The sequence below is a fragment of the Brassica napus genome, chromosome C6 (genome assembly GCF_020379485.1).
Source record: "Brassica napus cultivar Da-Ae chromosome C6, Da-Ae, whole genome shotgun sequence".
NCBI classification, from domain to species: domain Eukaryota; kingdom Viridiplantae; phylum Streptophyta; class Magnoliopsida; order Brassicales; family Brassicaceae; genus Brassica; species Brassica napus.
The window spans coordinates 36,327,272-36,347,252 of record NC_063449.1 but is presented as its reverse complement, the minus strand read 5'-3'; the positions used below and the strand labels follow the sequence as shown (position 1 = coordinate 36,347,252).

The following is a 19,981-nucleotide window of genomic DNA, read 5'->3' as shown; positions in this document are numbered from 1 at the left end:
AATATTTTAAATAAATATAATACATTTCCCCCTACTAAATAATAATCCGAATCTGCCACTCCTTAAGTGTCAGTTGTCAGCGTCCGATTGTATGGTTAATAATCAATTAGTTTTTTTCTTCTTATCACATCATAATCAATTAGGTTAATTGATCAAATTACATAGCTGCACGTTATCTTATTGTTAGACCATTTTTAGTGGACACAGACAACTGTACCCTGACACGCGCAAGGAACCAAGAATGTCATCGTCGAGCTGCAGCAAGGGCTAACTCCGTCATTTCACTATTGTCGTCAGAGTCAAGCCATCGGAATCTGGCCAATTCTAGACTGGCCACTCAGTGACAAAGACAACTTGATGGTCCACCACAAGCCACAAACTAATAAAAAAGACAATTTAAACATAGCAATAATGTTCCAAAAAAACATATCAATAAATCTTCTTTAGAAACTTTACTAAAATAAAAAAAACTTCCTTAATACATCTGTAAAATTTCCAGAATTGTAATTCTACAACAACTTGATGACCAAACTAATTAAACTCATATATTTAACTTGGGTTGTAAAAAAGATATTACTGGGTAATTAATTTTGTAGTCAGAAATATTCAAATGCGCTAGACTAGTGTTAGTATTTTCTAACGCGAGAAAAGCAAAGAATAACCTATTGAACATAATTTGTTAAATATTTTTTTATAAATTAAGCACATCAATATTATTGACCTGGATAGACTAATAATAAAGATTTAAATAAAATATTCCTCTCATGGCCCAAAACCATTGAACCATTCGTCTCTTCCACTTCCACAAAGTAAAACAGAACAACCACCAAAAGCCGATGTGACATGTACTTGGAAAAAAATCACCATATCAATAATCAAACACAACAAGAATAAATAAGGCCAAAGAGAACAAAAACAAGGTTGGTCTATATTCCTAAAATGGGATTAAAAGAGCAACCAAATTGTCTAAGTCAGCGGAAGATCTCTGTGTTTATAGTCTCAGCGTTTATACCAATTGCTCTGTTTCGACTCTGTTTCTACAACCCTTTCTCAGCCATTGATGATACAATTCTCCAAGACTCTACGGCACACGTTGTGATCACTAGCTACTCATCTTCTCAAGGTAAGTTTGAAACTATTCAATATGATTGTTTATATATGGAGTCACGATGGTTTTAATTAGTTTCTGTTGTTCTACAGAAAATGAAACTCAAGAGAGTTATGATCGTATTAAGGAAGATTCTTTATGTGATTATACAAAAGGCAAATGGGTCAAAGACGAGATGGGTCCACTCTACAACGGCTCGAGCTGCGGAACAATCAAAGATGGTCAGAACTGCTTCCGACATGGCAGACCAGACTCTGGCTACCTTTACTGGAAATGGAAACCGAACCAATGCGATATACCGAGATTCGACGCTAACCGGTTTCTTGATCTTATGAGAAACAAGCATCTAGCTTTTATCGGCGACTCCATGGCTAGAAACCAGCTCGAGTCTCTCATCTGCCTCCTCTCTACCGTCTCTAGCCCTGATCTCGTTTACAGAAACGGAGATGATAATAAATTCAGAAAGTGGCGTTTCGAGTCTCACAACGTCACGGTCTCGGTTTACTGGTCCCCGTTTCTTGTGGCCGGTTTAGAGAAATCCGGAAACTTGGACCACAACGTGTTGCACGTAGACCGTGTGGACGAGAGATGGGGTAATGTTTTAGAACGTTTCGACACGGTCGTGGTCTCTGTGGGACATTGGTTCTTACATCCGGCGGTTTATTACGAGTCCGGTTCGGTTTTGGGATGTCATTCTTGCGAGGCAAGGAACTGTACCGAGATAGGGTTTTTCGATATCTTTAGAAAAGCAATAAGAACGACGTTGAAAGCGGTGGCTAGAAACCGCCGTGAGGTGATCTTGACGACGTTTTCGCCTTCTCACTTTGAAGGCCGGCCTTGGGATAGTCTCGGCGCGTGTAACATGACGGAGCCGTATGAAGAGGGGAAGGTTCTAGAAGGTTTGGACTTGGAGATGCGGCGGATAGAGATGGAGGAAGTTGCGGCGGTGAGAGAAGAAGATTATAAGGGAGCGGAGGTGAGATTAGAAGCGTTAGACGTGACGGCGATATCGGTGTTGAGACCAGACGGACATCCTGGTCCGTATATGTATGAGTTCCCGTTCAAGAACGGTGTACCGGAGAGAGTTCATAATGATTGTTTGCATTGGTGTTTGCCTGGTCCTGTCGACACGTGGAATGAGATTATGATAGAGATGTTAAGGCGATGGAGGGTTTAAATGATGAAGGATGATTGTGGAAGCGATCTGTAATATCATTATACATGCATGCATTCTTTGAACTACAGGTAGTTTGTTTTGTTGGAATAGATTGAAAAACATGGGGGTTATACTTTCTGGTAGTTGTTATTTTACTTCTTCAAACGATGGAGGAGAACAAAAGATAGTTGGCTTCAGTTCGATCAAAAAGCACGTGCTTCACTTTCTTGCTTTTGTAGTTAAAGAACTTGACCTTTGATCCTCTAGTCTTTTGATTTCATCCTCTAGATCATGACTATAACTGAAAAATAAATAAATTTATGTGGTTGCATATATTTACACTGAATATTTCAACTATCAGGACGTGTATTTACTATATATATACTGTATGTACATTAACAACTAGCAATCCCGTAGATGTATAGCTGCGTTTATGGTTACAATTCCATTTGTAACCGAGTTGTAGTAGTAATGTTATTATGACTTATGAGTAGCCGAGTTGTAGTAGTAAAGCTGATTATTTTTTAGTGTCATTGTTTATAAGAGGACTTTGTGGAGTCAAGTGGCAACTAGTAAGAAAGGGATGTGATATGCACCAATAAATTAGAGAAGATTTGTGATGTTCTATACAATTTTTTTGCATGTATTAATTTCTTGGGGGGGGGGGGGGGGGGGGGGGGGGGGGGGGGGGGGGGGGTGTTTAGTTGTGCAGAGAGCATAAGACCCACATATTTGTTTTTTTGTTTGGTCTTTAATCTCCCACATATGTTATTTGTCTTTCAAGAGACATATATATTTTGTCTTTCTTGTGACGAAGAGAATCTTTCAAGAGAATCTTCATTTACCCAATACAATAATTTTTTTCCTTAGAATAAAACGGTTTTTAGCCAGTTGGTTGTATTATACTGCCACAATGAGCTGTTTATTCCCCTCGTCCCATTGAAAATTCCAGATATGAAGGATTGATCTGGATTGGTAAAATTCCTGAACCGTCCCCATACATACCAAAATTGTCAAATTATAAAGTAACCAAATAGTTGAAAAAAAAAAAAAAACAGAGTAACCAAATATAAACAAAATATTATATGAAATTCTATAAATCAAATTTGAAGTCTAAATTCAAAATGTATAAAACCATATAAATCAACGGAATCAAACTAAAATAATCAAAATTCCAAAACAATTTCCAGTTGGATTTTAATGCCTTCCCTTTTTTTTCTTGGGCAAACTATTCATTACTTCAAAGAGTCTAGTACGAAAATAAAGCGACTACTCCTCCAAATCATGAAAGTTCTGCAGCTCAAACAAAGCTGATTTTGCTAGAGAATCAGCCACTGCATTTTTCACACGCGGCATAAACTAAAAGAAAATTACTGTAAAAGAGTTTGCTAAAGAAAAGATAGCATGCAACACAATGAGAACAAATATATCTCGTTCATGTTTTTTAATGAAGAAGACGAGAACCTTGCAGTCTGAGAAGACATTAATGTGATGTATTCCAAGTGAAATTGCCATAAGAAGGACCGCCAATGCCTCTCCTACAAGGACTGAGGTGACAAAGCAACTGTTAGAAGAGAAGGGCAGTGACTTGATATCCTGAGGATCTCAATGCCAGCCAGGGGCGGATCCAAGATGGTTTTAAGTATGGGGCACTTGACCATTTCTATAACTAGAAGCTTAATATGTAAGTGTACTTAACTAAATTTAACACTAGATGTCAATGAACAAAAAAAAATTAGGGTGGGGCACATGCCACACCCTCTAATACACTGGGACCGCCCCTGATGCCAGCCCATACTACAGCTTTCGGATCCTCCATCCCATGCAGGATCTGAGTAAACTGTCAAAGCGTTGGAACCTGTAACAACAGATGATCGAGGAAGAATATTATTAGGATGAGCTTGTTTAGAGTGGACCAATGCGTTAGTTTTCAAAACATTAGTGTCTTGGGCTCCTTTCCAAGCTCTGATATCATGAATAATCTTCAAGACAATTTCATAGACTGTAAAGTCCTTATTCTCGAAGAGCAATTTGTTTCGGTTTGTCTAGAGTGTCCATAGGAGCCACGGGTAGATGGGAGAGCTTCCTACACCAGTTCGGGGGGGGGGGGGGGGGGGGGGGGGGGGGGGTGGGGGGACACCATTCTATGACATGCTTGTAGGAGGGAGTTGGCTTACTGAAGATATTTTTGTTGACGAGGGTTTGAAGAGAGCTGAAACTTGTTCCCACACTCGTATTGCATAGGGACAGTTCAGCAGCACATGCAATTCCGACTCCATCCCTCCACATCTCTAACAAACACTATCTGTACCAATCCCACGACGTTGTAACAGAGTTCCAACTGGAAGTGCTCCAGCATTTGCCTTCCATAAGAAATGTTTGAGTTTTGGAGATGTGTTGACTTGCCATATACAAGTTTTTCAGTTAAACTCAGTCACATCTTCAAGCGAGGTGGTTATTTTTGCAATGTTGTATCCCGATTTTTTCGAGTACAGTCCATACTTCATATGTATCCAGGCGAGCTCATCGTGGATGTGAAAACTTGCAGGAATGATCCTGTGAATATGCTTAAAGGAAGTGAAGTCTGATAGCAGTGAGGTCCCATTCTCGAGTTACTGGGTCCAAAAGATCTGCAACTTGAAGGGAAGCGTTGAATTATGTCGGTGGACCAATAGGAACTAGTGGTGAGGCTATAGATAACCATGGATCCAACCAGACATATATAGCGTTGGGGGGAGAGGTTTCTAGTTAGATTTTTCTTAAAAGAAAACATTGCTACTCTTGATATTCATTTTGGCTTCAAGACTTTGAGTTTCACTCATGTAGATTATGAGCCTGATCGGTAATGTTATAGATTTAAAATTTTTGTTCTAGGATTAAAGCTTTTAAATTTTATTAATGTGGCTCTAGAATTATTTTTTTTGGAAATGACATAAAATTGGCTGTGAAAATTTGGATATCTACGGCGCACACACATAGGCCTGGGCAAAATAACCGGAACCGAAGAACCGAACCGGAACCGAACCGAAATACCCGAAACCGAAACCGGACCAATACCCTTAAATATCCAAACGGTTCCTATATTTTTATATCCGAAATAACCGAACCGAACCGGAACCGAACCGAGAACCGAACGAGTACCCGAATATATAAAAATATTAATTATATATACATATAACATCACTAAATATATATTTTTTATTTAAAATTCTATTAAAAGTATTTGAAAATAGTTGAGGATAACTAAATTATTACAAAGTATCCAAACTACCCAAAAGTATCTGAAACTATCCGGATAGTTTTATCCGAAATATCCAAAGTAATCCGAAATATCCAAATTTTTTTATCTAAATCATCCTAATTATTTGATATTTTACCTTAAATAACCAATATTTTATCCAAATTATCCGAACTACCCGAACTATCCGAACCCGAACCGGATCCAAATGAGAACCGAACTTTTTCCGGATATTTTCCGGTTCCTACATTTACTATCCGAACCGAACCGAACCCGAAACTATCCGAACCGAACCGAACCGAAAATAGGTCAAGTACTAAATGGATCTTCTAGCCCCTATCCGAACTACCCGAAACCCGAAATACCCGAACCGAACCGAACCGATATCCGAAATGTCCAGGCCTAACACACATGCGTAAACATTGAAAATGGTTGTGAACTTATTAAAATTAATAAAGCATAATTGATGTAGATTTAAGGCTTTAGATATAATTATAGCTGTGGACAACCACTACAACAACCACCAATCATCTTCTATGTGCTATGGAATTAGAAGCTAATAAACATGAGAATATATTTTCAAATAGATTTCATTAACTTTTTAAAGTTTTTTAAAAAGATTTTCTTAGTCCAATATTAATCTAGGACTTATTTTCCAAATATCCAAAAAAATTTGGGAAATTAGATTTTAGGAAAAAGAGTAGAGAGAGATAGGAAGAGAAAATAGAAAAAAGTGGGGGTTTTGGTTATTTAGTGAATTATAGTATTTTTTAGTGTTATTGGGCCTAGTTTCCCATTAATCTAACTCTTCTTCTACTGCTTTATTTGGTCGAATTCTCTAGGACAAATTATTCTGATCCTAACAATTGAAAATTTTGGAACAACATTTTCTTAGCAAATTGGAAATTTAATTAAAACAATAGATTCTAATCCCTTAAGAGTGTCATATCTAGCTATTTTCCAAGTGCTGGATTACAGTTCAGGATTGAAGAGCCACAAAGTTATCGGCCATCCTGGAAAATAAAATGATCAAGCTTGCAATAATATTAATTTGCTCCCTTGGTTGTTATTATCGGAGAGAAGATCACACATCGGAAATATGAAAGGGACTTGAGTAATATATAAGGGATTTGGACCAATCCACTAATTGTCAATTGGTTTTAAGTTGGAAGCCCAAGAAACTTATCATGGTATCAGAGCCGGCCCAATACCCTGACCCATTAATCCGGCCCGGACAGTGGCTCGATCATCCCATTAACTGATGGTCCATAAAAGGCTCAGTTCCGCCGAGATCGCTAGAAAATAAAGCATGATTTCGGAAGGGATATGATGGATTATGCGAGATTAATGGTTATACGCACCATTATCTCGAGGGAGGGTATTGGAGAGAAGATTCCACATCGGAAATATGAAAGAGACTTGAGTAATATATAAGGGACTTGAGCCAATCCACTAATTGCCAATTGGTTTTAAATTGGAAGCCCAAAAAACTTATCATGGTATCAGAGCCCGATGTGGGATATATATCCATAATAGTTATCACTATAATTTGTCGAATGTTGTTTTAAACAAAACGAAAAATCCAAATTAAAATGATCACGTCACAAAAACTTTGGATTTGTCCACCAAATATGGTTCCCCGCAAGCTGATATGATCTAACACGTAATAGAAATGATAGTCCAAAGTATATCATTTAAATTAATTCACTAAAATTAAAAATAAATCTAATTGCTAAACCAAAAAATAAAAATCCAATCCAACAATTTTTATCTTCGTAACTAAACCTAAACCAAAACCTTGCAAATCCAACTTATCGTTGTGAAACCAGAGAATGAAATTTATGTTTCTGTATTATTCATAAATATAAGGAGCCCTTTATATATAGCGAATTACACCGTTATAGAATAATGGAAAGACTAAAGAAAGAAAATACAAATATGAAAAGAGTACAAATCATAATCTAATAAGGAAAAGGCAAGATGTTGATTCTCTCTCTCTCTCCTCACGGTCGACTCTCTCTCTCTAGCATTGGGCTGGTTATGAACCGGGCCGGTTATGGACATCCACAATATGATTTATAACACTTCTCCTTGGATGCCATAACCATACAGGGATTGTAATACGCTTTAGATGTTGCTTCATTAAAACCTTACCAAGAAAACCAAGTGGGACAAAACCATGGTGAAGGAAAAAGAGTACAACACGTATTACTCCCCTTGTTCTGAACAACTCGTGGCTGGCCTCATGAACAACCAAGATCTCTGAATGGTTTGAAGATGTGGCCGCGATCGTCTGCTTCATGGAACGCCATGATATGGCCGTTCCACCATGTGTGAAAACATAGCCTGTCTGTGATCGAGCATTGTGTGGATCCGAAAAATAATCTGCATCAACAAAATTAACTAAACCTTCTTTGTTTTGGTTAGTATAAAATAAACCCAACTCTTTCGTTCCTTGCAGGTAACGAAGAATATGTTTAATCTCGTCCCAATGCCTTTGGGTTGGACAAGAGCTAAATCTAGACAATAGATTCACGGCAAAACATATATTTGGTCGTGTGTGACTAGCCAGATACATCAAAGCTCCTATGGTACTGAGATATGGCACTTCGGGACCAAGGACATCTTCATCGTCCATCTTAGGACGGAATGGATCAGTGTCCAGGCCAAGAGACCTCACGACCATGGGGCTAGATAAGGGGTGAGACTCGGCCATGTTGAATCTCTTGAGTACTTTTTCTGTATATGCCATTTGATTCACAAGGATTCCATCTCTTATGTACTCAAGCTGTAATCCCAAACAAAACTTTGTTTTTCCAAGATCTTTCATCTCGAATTCTTTCTTAAGATATTCAACTGTTTGGGAGATTTCTCCAGAGGTTCCTAGGATATTTAAATCATCAACATACACTGCTATAAACACAAAGTTATGGCCAAATTTCTTTATAAAGATACAAGGGCTGATCGAATCATTCTTGTATCCTTCTCTCTCTAGGTACTCACTTAACCTATTGTACCACATTCGGCCTGATTGTTTCAATCCATAAAGTGACTTATTCAACTTTATACAGTGTTGTTCTCGAGTACTCGATTTGTTTTTCAACTATATACCCTCTAGTACTTTCATATAAATCTCATTATCCAGTGGTCCGTATAGGTATGCAGTTACAACATCCATTAACCGCAAGTCTAATTTCTCTCTTATAACCAGACTTATCAGGAATCTAAAAGTAGTAGCATCCACCACAGGGGAGTATGTCTCCTCATAATCTATTCCTGGTCTCTGTGAGAATCCTTGTGCAACAAGCCGTACTTTATATCTAACGACATTACCATGTTCTTTTCTCTTTCTCACAAAGACCCACTTATGGCCGACTAGTTTAACATCATATGGTGTCCGGACTATTGGTCCAAAGACAATCTCTCTTGTTTAAAGAGTTTAACTCCACGTTTATAGCTTCTTTCCATTTGATCCAATCTGATCGTTGAGTGCACTCATAAATAGACGTGGATTCATGATCCTCATTATCATCCATGATTTCAAGTGCTACATTGCATGAAAATATATCATCAATGTCGACATTCTTTCTATTCCATTGTATCCCAGACAATACATAGTTTATTGAGATCTCATTATTATCAGGACCTTCAGTACCTTGAATCTTAGCGTCCTAAGAACTAGTATTAGATACATCAGGGCCGGCCGCATCTAAGCATTCATGATCGGCCGCGATCGCTATTAGGGTTTTGGGATCGGCCGCGGCTAAGTCCCGGGGTTTAGGAACGGCTGCGGTCGTGTCTAGGGTTTTAACAACTTCGATTTCATTATCTGAACCTTTCTTAGTTTTCTGAGGGTTCTTCTCTTTGGAACCTATTGGTCTACCACATTTCAAACGTTGTCTAGACTCTGTAGCAACTTGATTGTGTCCCTCTTGAACATCAATTCTGATTGGTGCATTAGTAGCTGGTATATATGACTTAGTCACTCTTTTCGGGCCAGCAAAGAAATCTGGCAATTGATTAGCTAGCTTTTGTAAATGTATAATCTTTTGGACTTCTAAATCACATTCTTGAGTCCGAGGATCTTGCCAAGATAAGGATGTTTGATTCCATGTAATTTCTTTTACCAGCTTATTATTATCTCCTCCTAATGTTGGATGTTCGGATTCATCAAAGTGACAATCCGCATACCTGTCCTTAAATAAATCACCCGTAGTTGGCTCAAGGTATTTTATAATCGTGGGGGAATCATATCCAACATATATCCCCATCCTCCTTTGAGGTCCCATCTTTGTTCTCTGTGGTGGAGCAATTGGTACATAGACGGCACAACCAAATGTCTTAAGATGGGATATGTCTAACTCATGACCCGTAAGCAATTGTGATGGGGAATTTTTATGTTCACTAGACGGTCTGATACGAATCAGTTCGACCGCGTGTCCCCAAGCTGTGGCCGGAAGCTTATACCTCATAAACAATGGTCTAGCTATTAGCTGAATTTGTTTTATGAATGATTGCCAAGCCGTTCTGTGTATGTACATGTGCCATGGATTGTTCCACACTTACCCCCATGGACATACAATAATCATTAAACGCTTGGGACGTGAACTAACCAGCAGTGGTCTCTATCATTCCGACCTTAGCATAGTAAAAGGCCAGTAGAGAGCGCATGTATAGACTCTAGGACTTTCTTATAGCCTTGGCCGTTCTCTATGATCTGAAGGAACTCTTTGTTTCCTTCGCCCTTAGTCTCAATATGAAAGCCATTCATTCGAATGTCTTTAAAGCTCAATAGGCTTCTCTTAGAGCTGGGTGAATACAATGCATCAGATATCTCTAGATACGTACCCTTAGGCAACATGATGTTAGCCTGGCCGTAGCCCTCTATGAGACTGGCTATACCCGGAATGATACTTTAGAGACTTCATATAAAAACTTTCATTCATTAATAAAATAAGTTAAAAGCAATCAAAACATAGAAAACATAAAGCAAAGAACACGAAAACATAGATGTCGAATTCAACTTCATTCTTTTAAACAATATGAAGTTTCATAATCCATAAGATCATCTCGTTCATGATTGAAATCATCTTCACCATCTTGATAAGTCATATGAGCTTCAGGATTCTTCCCTTTCAAACTCTCTTGGTAGAGGTCAACGAGATGTTGGGGAGTCCTACATGTCTTAGCCCAATGATTATCCATACCACATCTATGGCACACGGATTTGGTCGATTTTTGTGGCTTGAAAGATGTACCACGGCCTCGGCCATGTCCACGGCATCCATAGGAGCCACAGCCATATGAGTTGCCTTGGCCTCGGCCAAACGAATTTCGGTCTCAACCACCACGTCCATGTCATTTTCCACGACCACAGTTGTCTTGGCTATCACTCTGGACATGGTTTGACTCTTTCTTAACCTCTACGGTCGCATGTACCTTAGGTAATAGGTTTGTTCCAGGAGGTCTCAATTCACTGTTTCTCATCAACAGTTCATTGTTCTGCTCAGCGAGTAAGAGGCAAGAGATCAGATTAGCATAAGTTGTGAAGCCCTTCTCACGGTACTGTTGTTGTAACAACACATTGCTTGTGTGGAAGGTGGAAAATGTTTTCTCAAGCATATCCTTATCTGTTATATCCTCACCACACAGTTTAAATTTTGAAACTATTTTAAACAGGGCCGAGTTATACTCGTCCACGGATTTGAAGTCCTGGATTCTGAGATTCCTCCAATCATACATAGCCTTTGGTAATAACACCGTTCTCTGGTGATCATATCTCGTTTTCAACTCTGTCCAAAGGTCTAGAGGATTCTCAATAGTCAAATACTGATCTTTGAGACTCTCAATAAGATGATGGCGTATAATTAATATCGCACTGTATCTATCTTTCTCACTTGCATTATTGCCCTCGGTGATACATTCACCGAGTCCCTTGGATTTTAAGAAGATCTTAGCATCAAGTGCTCATTGCAAGTAATTATCTCTAGAGAGACTTAGGACAGCAAAATCCAAGTTGTTGATTTTCGACATCTGAAATCATATGTTTCATAATTTAGATTTAAAAATGTTCAAGCGAATGCAATCAATATGCTCAAGCAATCCGGATTCTAGGTATGATGAAAATAGGTCATTCGTATATGATGCATACATGTTCAATCTTAGCATTAAGATTCTATATGCAATCAGTTCGTACTATTATGCATGCATGATACAAACAAGCCGCACAGCTACAATCTTAGCAAATGGTTTCAATGCAATCAATACAATGGTTATTCGTTTTCAATCTTAGCAAACGGTTTTCTAAGAGTTCAATGTGTAATTGCAGTCAAACAGTCGAGCAATGCAACAATTAAGGTTCATTCGAGAATGTATGAAAACTATCAATACTAGCCGGATCATTATCAAGACGAGAATGCATAAATCATTTAACCTAGCAAGCGATTTCTATTTCAATTCAAGCATTCGGTTTTAATCAATCAAACAAGATAGTATTCGATTTTAATTTCAAGACATTAGGGTTTCGATCAAACAATCAATACGAATTCAATTTGAAAATCATTCAATCGGTTTTATCAACTCAAACAACCAAATTCAAGAATGAGATTATCAATCCTAGCAATCGATTTCTATGTGATCAAATTCAATACGGTTTTAATTAATCAAGGCTAGCATACTATATCCAAACATACAATCATTCAAACAATCAATTTCGATTCAAAGCATTAGATTAGGGTTTCGATTTTAATTCAAAGCATTAGATTAGGGTTTTGATTTTAATTCATTCAATCAATCAATTTGATTTCGAATTATGGTTTATAAAATCGAATGTTTTTTAGTATTATGGTTTTAAATAACATCGATTTCATGCATTCATGCAATAAGCATGTATGCGGCTAGGATCATGGATATTAGGGTTTCGATTTTGATCTTAGATCATTGGGGTTTTGAGATTCAAAACCATTAAGGTTTTGATTTTAATTGATCAAACAATCAATCTCGATTAGGATTTGGGGTATCGAACTTATGATTATTAGCTTCGATTTACTCACTGGGGTTTTGATCTATAACCCTATGGTTTTGATTTCAACATTAGATCATACTATTAGGGTTTGCAGTTTTTATGGTTTCGATTCTTATCAAACAATCAAATTCGATTATGGGTTCTCTTTAAGGTTTCGAATTACCTTAACCTCAAGTAGGGTTGAATGGACCACCAAAGAGATGAACCGCGAGCTGGAACTGATCGGAACATGAGTTGATGTTGTCGCGAGCTGTCTGATTGCTGAGATCAGGAACGCGAGCTGTCCAACGTGCTGATCGGGTCGCGAGCTGTCTGCGAGCTGTCTGAGATCGTCTTGTTTGCGAGCTGAGGTTGAACAAGCCGAGATCGTATGAGCTAGGATTAGGAACGCTTGAGCTGAAGCTGATCAGGAATAGATTGCAAACAACGATCGGGATGTAAGGTTTCGCGATCGGGATTAGGATGGTTCGCCGATAAGGATGTTCGGCGATTAGGGTTAGGGTTTTAGGCGGTTTGTTTTAGCTTAGGGATTTAGATTATATCGTGCTGATAACGTGTTGTGAAACTAAAGAATGAAATCTATGTTTCTGTATTATTCATAAACATAAGGAGCCCTTTATATATAGCGAATTACACCGTCATAGAATAATGGAAAGACTAAAGAAAAGAAATACAAATATGGAAATAGTACAAATCATAATCTAATAAGGAAAATGCAAGATGCCGATTCTCTCTTTCTCTCTCCTCACGGTCGACTCTCTCTCTCTAGCATTGAATCGGTTATGAACCGAGCCGGTTATGGACATCCACAATATGATTTATAACACTTATAATGTAAACCATACTATTCCCCTCTCCCCCTAAGCGCCAGCGAGTGGCGAACCTTCACCAAATCAAAGACACTCGTATGGGGCTTTACTACAACTTCGTATTAGGCCCATGTGTATGAAATCGAGAACTTATCTTATACAATAAAGTAGGGTATGCTCTCTGCTCCTTCCTCCACGTACTCAAAGAGAGTAGGGCTTTTTAAGACACGTGTGACATAAAAAACAACGATCCCCTTTTTTCGTTTCCTCTGCGTTCTTTATTTTGGGATTCTGTTTCTTTAATTTTGGGCTTTCCATGCTCTTTATATTCTTTTATATAGGTATTTTTTTATTTTGGACTTTTATGTGTGTTTATCTCTGGGCCCTATATCTTGTGCGTTTTTGCAGAAAAATTAAGTAAAGATGTAGGTTATATCGCCGTCGTTGTAATCGGGTCCCGATGAAGGCCGCTCCGATGAACATACTGTAACGCTTCGGGTTTCCATTTATTTTCTTCTTTACTCCTAGCATTAAATTGAGCTCGGACTGCTCTTCATATGCAACCATCCAAAGCTCTCCTATAAATTGCCATCGTTGCAGCGATGAAGACCGCCGTATCTACGAAAACTACAAGGTAATATTTGCTGATTTGAGAGCCGGTCGATGTTCAACGACAGCCGAGGTACGTCTTCTGAGGTAGTATTTCTTCTCCACTGAATGTCGCATATTTAGAAATCGTTGAAAAAACTTCCAATTACTTAGTTTTTATCCACTATCTAATCGATCCCATGAAGAACATCTCAAATTTTGAGTCTTTTTAGTTAGAATTTGGCAAAGCAGCTCAAGTATGTAGTAAGACTCCTAGGGTTTTGATCATTAACATTAAGATCTTGTCGGAAAATTTACAAAACAAGAGTTTAAGTTGCACAAACTTTTTGGTTTCGAACATCTTATGCATTGTCAATTATATCTCTTTTATGCTATGTGTATAGGTGCTCTAATATCTGGAAAGAAAAGAAGCCAACAAGTCCCCTGCAATGGACTCAGTCGTAAGGGTATTTAGACGAGAATCAGAGTTGCCTGATAACAATGACAATGTTCAAAACGCTGGAAGCGCGTTCTCTTCAGTGCGTTTGTTGGTTACATCGACGCAGGCGATGCATTTAATTGGAAAGCATGGATCTTTAATCAAATCAATAATGGAGAACTTTGGTGCATCAGTTCCCATCTTATTAGAAGGTATTCTCATCGTACGCATTTTCGTATGAATCTCTTTTATGGCTATTTGAAGTTGTGTGCTTTATACACTTCATTTGAGGCTATTAGATAATGATACGTTAAACTGTTTTTTTTCCTTCTAAAGGAAACGCCGTTTTATGCTGCATAAGATGAGAGGATAGTTGCTTTTGCAGGGGGAAGCTTTAAAGATTGTGAAAGAAGCGGTTGTTGTACACCTAAGGACATTTGTAGTTGACCATTCTTTGGTTCCTCTTTTTGAGAAGAAAGTAAGCTTTTGTTGTCTGAAACTTATTTTAGTTTAGTTTTCTTCGTAAATGATTTCCTGGTGAGCAAACCAATGAAAAACAGTTTTCTAATTAAAACACAGCTTTTTCATACAGATTATGAAGGATAAGGAAGAGCTTATTTCCTGTTGAGAGATATAAATGTGCGCAAAAAAAAGTTGAGCTCAGTTGGACAAACAAAAGATTCAATGATTTTCCAGTTCAGTTCTATAGAATTAAACCGTAATACCATGTTCGTATTTGAAATATGTTGATGGCTTAAGATATTCAAGGAAGAGCAATTAGTTGTGTTGATGGATAATAAGGCTTGCTTTGGTTTATCTGCTGCCCAGTTTTGCAAGTTACTTGCACAGTTTTTTCATCTAAAGCTAACTAAGTTTAGAACGTTTAAGTGTGTTATAAATCAAGGAATCATCCTTGGGGAGGTCCAGTATACAGTTTGGAAGGTGCACGAATTGTAAAATATGTATCTGTAGAAACTGAAGAATGGTTAATTGAACATCAAGAACTAACAAACCCTGAAGATGAAGTTTGAATCTGCTACTTTTTCATTGACTAACAAAACCTATTTCGACTGTCTAGAATCTAGATTTGTACCTTTATGATCTTTAATAGTATATAGGTTATGAAGTCTCGATAATCATTATTCCTTTAAGAAGATCCTAGCATTCGTCTGATTCCACGCAATTAAAAAATAAGGAAAAGCAGAGGATACGACGTAACTGTCGTAAAACAGAGCAGCATAACACGCTATATTTAGCAAGTATATCCCACAGTCTTGAAACGTCTACGTTAAACAAAATCCACTGCTTACGTAGCCTCTTCACACTCCTTGACAATTCCAAAGTGAAAAAACGTAGAGGAGCTGAACGAGGGCAAGCAAACAAAGCAACTACGAAACAAATAAAAACATCTGCAGATCCAACTAAAAAGTGTGGCCATCTTTATTCAAACTACCACAACCCTACGAATGTTAAACTTTTGATGGCTCACTGCCAGTGCCGGCCCTGGATGGAAGCGGGCCAAGCACTTGCTTCCGGCCGCTAAATATTAAGTATTATTTCGGCCGAGTTTTGTCAAAATTCTCTTCAGCCAATTTGGTTATTGTACACATGTTTGCTTAAAGAAGTCAAGAGTTCGAATCTTACTCTCTCTCCGTTACAAGTCTTTTATAGTCTTTTAAAGAAGTCAAGAGTTCGAATCTTACAAGTCTTTTGATGGCTCACTGGCCACTGCAATTAACAAATAGCAAAAATTAATTGGTCTATAAAATATTAAATATGAGTTTCCCAATTTTACACCAAATCATAGGGAAAAAGTCTGTCAATAGTTAAAAATAAATTGTTAAAAATAGAATATCTCAGAATAAAGAAAGCAATATTAAACACACCGCCAAAAAATGTCGAAACACAAGTTTTTGAAAAACCAAAATAATTAATTACACCAGCGAAGAATAACTAGACCATTAACAAGTCCTAATCTCCCAATAATCACATATCTTTCAAAGCCAAAAACATACAAAAAAAAAATCAGCCCCTATTTCAAATACACCGAAAACATAATAAAGGAATATTGTCCCCCCAAAAAGAGTTACACACTGCTAAACTCTACAAAATCGAAATGAGCATAAACCATTAACCTCAAATGCAAGTGAAAACGCATACGCCAAACTCAAAACATAACAACTAATGGTAACAACTACGCAAAACTTCATGGAACTACAAGTCCCCTTAACCAAAATAAACCATATCTAACACATTTACATAACAACATATTATATCTTACACAAATACAACCCATAAAACGAAAATGCATATACCAAAATCAACAAGATCCCGCGGACAAACCACTAGTTTCATCTAAACTCGTATTACCACTATTTTTAGCTCTTGAGTTATTTCCATATGTGAAAATCTATTTAATTTAGTGACCAAAAAGTTAACTAATATTTTTACAAAAAAATGTTTATAGTTTAATTTAAATTTTTTGAATTTTACATATTTAATTGGTCGCATCAAACAACTTGTACAATGTATATAACATATAAAATATCCGGAATACAATCGATCATTTTGGAAATTATTCATTACGTAAAAGCATAATAGAGTGTGCTCTACAGTCTACATATCCAAATACGTGTATTTACATTGAGGTTTTTGCGTTTCGGACCAAAAAGCCTACTTCAGCAGTCTCCCATTGACACTGACGACTTATATATAAACACACTCTCACACGCATTTCTTCTTACTTACGCCACATAGAAAAAAAGAGGACAAGAAAATATTTAAACGACCCTCCTTTTCTTCTCAAGAAAAAACGAATAATATACAATTCACACAGGACTTTCTTCCTGATTAATAAGCAATGGAACTTTGTATTCATCATCTTCGTGATGATGAATAGTTTTGATGGTTTTTCTTTCTTCTTTTGGATTTTGTTTTTTTTCGGTTTCCCTCAATTGTCCCCAAGAAACTGTGTAATATCCAACGCCACCTATGACTGCTCCTAACACACTGCACTCAGACACCAATCATATATAGTGATCAACACTCATGCTAGGTAATATAATATGCTAATAAATAATTACGATTATTAATGAATCTGTTAACGGACCTGCCGTAGTGAAGACTGTTGACGAAGAAGCTGGTACCAAAGAGTGTTGCCCAAAATATGCCAAAGGGTTTGAATAATGGCACGTAATATGGTCCTTTCATTTGGGTACACTTTACTTGTACGCTTGTCCGTATTACACTTCCGAAGATTCCCTATTTTTATTACACATCATCAAAGGTTCGTAAACTATATGATTCACTCTTTCTTTTTTTTGTTTATAAGAGCATTTGTCTAGGTTCCACGAAAATTGTGGACTCCACCGATACTTATAGATATATAATATATACATAATACAATTTTAAGAGATCGAATGGGACGAATCTCCATTGGAGGTGGTCTAAACTGTTTTTCTTAAAAAAAGTCAGTAAATTAATTACCGTGGCAATAATGAGGCAAAGATCGTAGTTAGGTTCGATCTTCCACGCACTTAGGTCTCTTTCCATAAACAACGAGAAGATTAGGCATTGGATCGTCCCGACTATGCTGTAAAACGAAGCCACTTTCATTACGTGTGGATACTTTTTGACCGTCCCTGTCTGCCAAAGATTAAAGAAAAATTAATCTCAAAATTGAATAATATGCATTAAGATGGCTTCAGTATTATTGATAGTTCATATTGTTGTTGAATATACCTGAATAACATTGAATAGGGAGACAGAAAAAACAGCGGCCGCCAAAAAGATACAGCCGAGGAACCAATTATCAGGGATGTTGTAGTAGACCAATAGTTTAGGGATTGAGTTTAGAAGACGAGTAGGGGAAGCAGACGAAGCTGGTCTTATGAAAGGACCTTTGTACAATTCTTCAGTGAATGCTCCGCTTAATGAGATTATTGTTCCCATAACTCTAGCCCTCGTGCTCGTGTTTCTCCAATCCAACTTGCTCCTTCTAAATAAGCATGCATATAGCTACAATATTTAAACATTACATCTAATTATATGCAGATTGTGAAATGGTGATTATAGATGGCTTACCCGAGGATAAGATTGAGCAAGAAGGAGAATGAAGGAATGAGTAATCCCATTGCACATACTACTATGGGTGAGCTGAAGCTTAGTCCCACAAATGCCAAATTTTGGAACAGAAATATCCTTCACATGTTTAAAATATTTCAATACAGTCAGTGTATGTGTATATGCATGAATAACATTGTAAGTACGTTAAAATGCATGCAAGTACGTGTGTGCTAGCTAGCAAGAAGGCAAAATAAAAAAAGAAGGCAAAATAAGTAGACACGTCGTCATACAATTTTTTAAAAAATATATATTAATTACACGTGTGCGATGTATGCCGCTCACAAAGAAACTCACGATGTTCAAAATACTAAAATAATATAATATCTTAAGGCTTGTTTATATTATAACTGAGTAAACGCCACGCAGTTTTTCATATGATAATATAATATTCATCAAAACTATTTGGTGGTTGATACGTAATGGGGTTTCCCAACACGGACCTCGTATTAGTGCTATTGCAGAATAAAATATTGGGGGGTGGGGGGGAAAGCCTGGCTCCCGAAATCTAGAATTATAAGAAAGCATTCAATAATAAAGAGAGAGGAACTTACCCGGTGAAACCTAGACAGAAAACACGAGCGAGGAGTGGCCAAGCAAAGATAGATTCTTTAGTTCTGCAAGGATATCATAAAAAAATAATAAAAAATAAATAAATAACTGAAAATGTATTAAGATTGATTATTAAAGACATATTATGTTTTGTTATAAAATATATAGATCATGTAGATACCTGTCCTTCCTATGGAAGAAGAAAGAAAAGGGAAGAAGAAGCATAGCTCCCAAAGCGTTTGTGTAAACAACGAAAACAAAAGGACTCATCCCTCCCGTTAGTGCCGTCTTGGCCATTATCGTAAGAGCAATCGTGCATGCCTCCATTATCACCATTGCCACAAACGGCACAAACTCTCTAACCTTCACTTCCATCTCTCTCCTTCTGGACGCTTTTAAAAACGGCACGGTGTTTCCTAGCTCCAAGAATCTCGGCAAATATAAATAGATTTGGAGAGAGAGGGAGAGAGAGGGAGAGAGGTGAATAAGATCTTCAATGCTATTGGAGAGGATACCGAATTATTGGTTTCATTTCTCTATCATTTATAAAGGGAGAGGAATTGTCATACATTTCTTTTAATATTTATCATTATCTATTTTTCAGATATAACCTTTCACGAAGAGGTGAAGCTACTTTTAGCGTGATGAAGCTACACGAGTAGTGACTCCACCGTTGCACTAAAGGTGAGATGCTTAAGTCACATTATTTTTCATTTTTTATTTCCTAGCATGTGTTTAAACATAAATCCAAATAGGTGATACTGTATCTGAAGATCATTTTATTTATGTAGTTACGTCGCGTTTTGTCTCATAACGTATTAAGAGATCATGATAAACTTGTAACCTACGTGGATTCTCCTAATATATGATCAGACTTTCTATAACACCCTGTGTTTTAGACATACCTTTATCGACACCATAATTATCGCGGTTTCTAAAATCCGA

The 19,981-nt window shown here is 37.3% G+C and overlaps 2 protein-coding genes and 1 long non-coding RNA gene across 9 annotated transcripts; 2 read left to right on the top strand and 1 right to left on the bottom strand.

Annotated features, from left to right (window-relative positions):
- Positions 1-782: 782 nt before the first annotated feature.
- LOC106448520 (xyloglucan O-acetyltransferase 1-like) lies at positions 783-2,490 on the top strand. Its single transcript, XM_022704394.2, has 2 exons — positions 783-1,123; positions 1,201-2,490. Exons 1-2 carry the CDS (start codon positions 940-942, stop codon positions 2,283-2,285), a joined length of 1,269 nt encoding a protein of 422 aa, XP_022560115.2. The 5' UTR covers positions 783-939; the 3' UTR covers positions 2,286-2,490.
- An 11,141-nt stretch (positions 2,491-13,631) lies between these two features.
- LOC106449839 lies at positions 13,632-15,202 on the top strand. Of its 6 annotated transcripts, none has more exons than XR_001289294.3 (4): positions 13,632-14,031; positions 14,328-14,574; positions 14,748-14,840; positions 14,942-15,202. It is a non-coding gene; the product is annotated as an uncharacterized LOC106449839 (long non-coding RNA). The 6 variants fall into 6 exon arrangements; XR_002659236.2 differs by having other exon boundaries at positions 13,642-14,031; positions 14,699-14,840; XR_001289295.3 differs by having other exon boundaries at positions 13,643-14,031; positions 14,699-14,840; positions 14,955-15,202.
- A 1,714-nt stretch (positions 15,203-16,916) lies between these two features.
- On the bottom strand, positions 16,917-19,833 carry LOC106446503 (WAT1-related protein At1g70260). 2 transcript variants are annotated; one of them, XM_013888249.3, is made up of 7 exons: positions 19,218-19,833; positions 19,039-19,101; positions 18,446-18,562; positions 18,104-18,359; positions 17,849-18,007; positions 17,472-17,623; positions 16,917-17,371 (listed from the first exon to the last, which is right to left on the bottom strand). In XM_013888249.3, the coding sequence occupies exons 1-7, from the start codon at positions 19,409-19,411 to the stop codon at positions 17,191-17,193; spliced, it is 1,122 nt and encodes a 373-aa protein (XP_013743703.1). In that variant the 5' UTR covers positions 19,412-19,833; the 3' UTR covers positions 16,917-17,190. The 2 variants fall into 2 exon arrangements, with proteins under 2 accessions (XP_013743703.1, XP_013743704.1); XM_013888250.3 differs by having other exon boundaries at positions 18,104-18,356.
- Between the last annotated feature and the right edge of the window lie 148 nt (positions 19,834-19,981).

What these genes read in the sequence shown, in the direction of transcription:
- LOC106448520 (XM_022704394.2), top strand. Translation starts at nt 940, where the DNA reads ATGGGATTAAAAGAGCAACCAAATTGTCTAAGTCAGCGGAAGATCTCT. An exon ending in TAGCTACTCATCTTCTCAAG is followed by an intron (nt 1,124 to 1,200) that starts GTAAGTTTGAAA and finishes GTTGTTCTACAG; the next exon opens with AAAATGAAACTCAAGAGAGT.
- LOC106446503 (XM_013888249.3), bottom strand. Translation starts at nt 19,411, where the DNA reads ATGGAAGTGAAGGTTAGAGAGTTTGTGCCGTTTGTGGCAATGGTGATA. An exon ending in TTCTGTCTAGGTTTCACCGG is followed by an intron (nt 18,563 to 19,038) that starts GTAAGTTCCTCT and finishes AAACATGTGAAG; the next exon opens with GATATTTCTGTTCCAAAATT. An exon ending in TTGCTCAATCTTATCCTCGG is followed by an intron (nt 18,360 to 18,445) that starts GTAAGCCATCTA and finishes ATGCTTATTTAG; the next exon opens with AAGGAGCAAGTTGGATTGGA.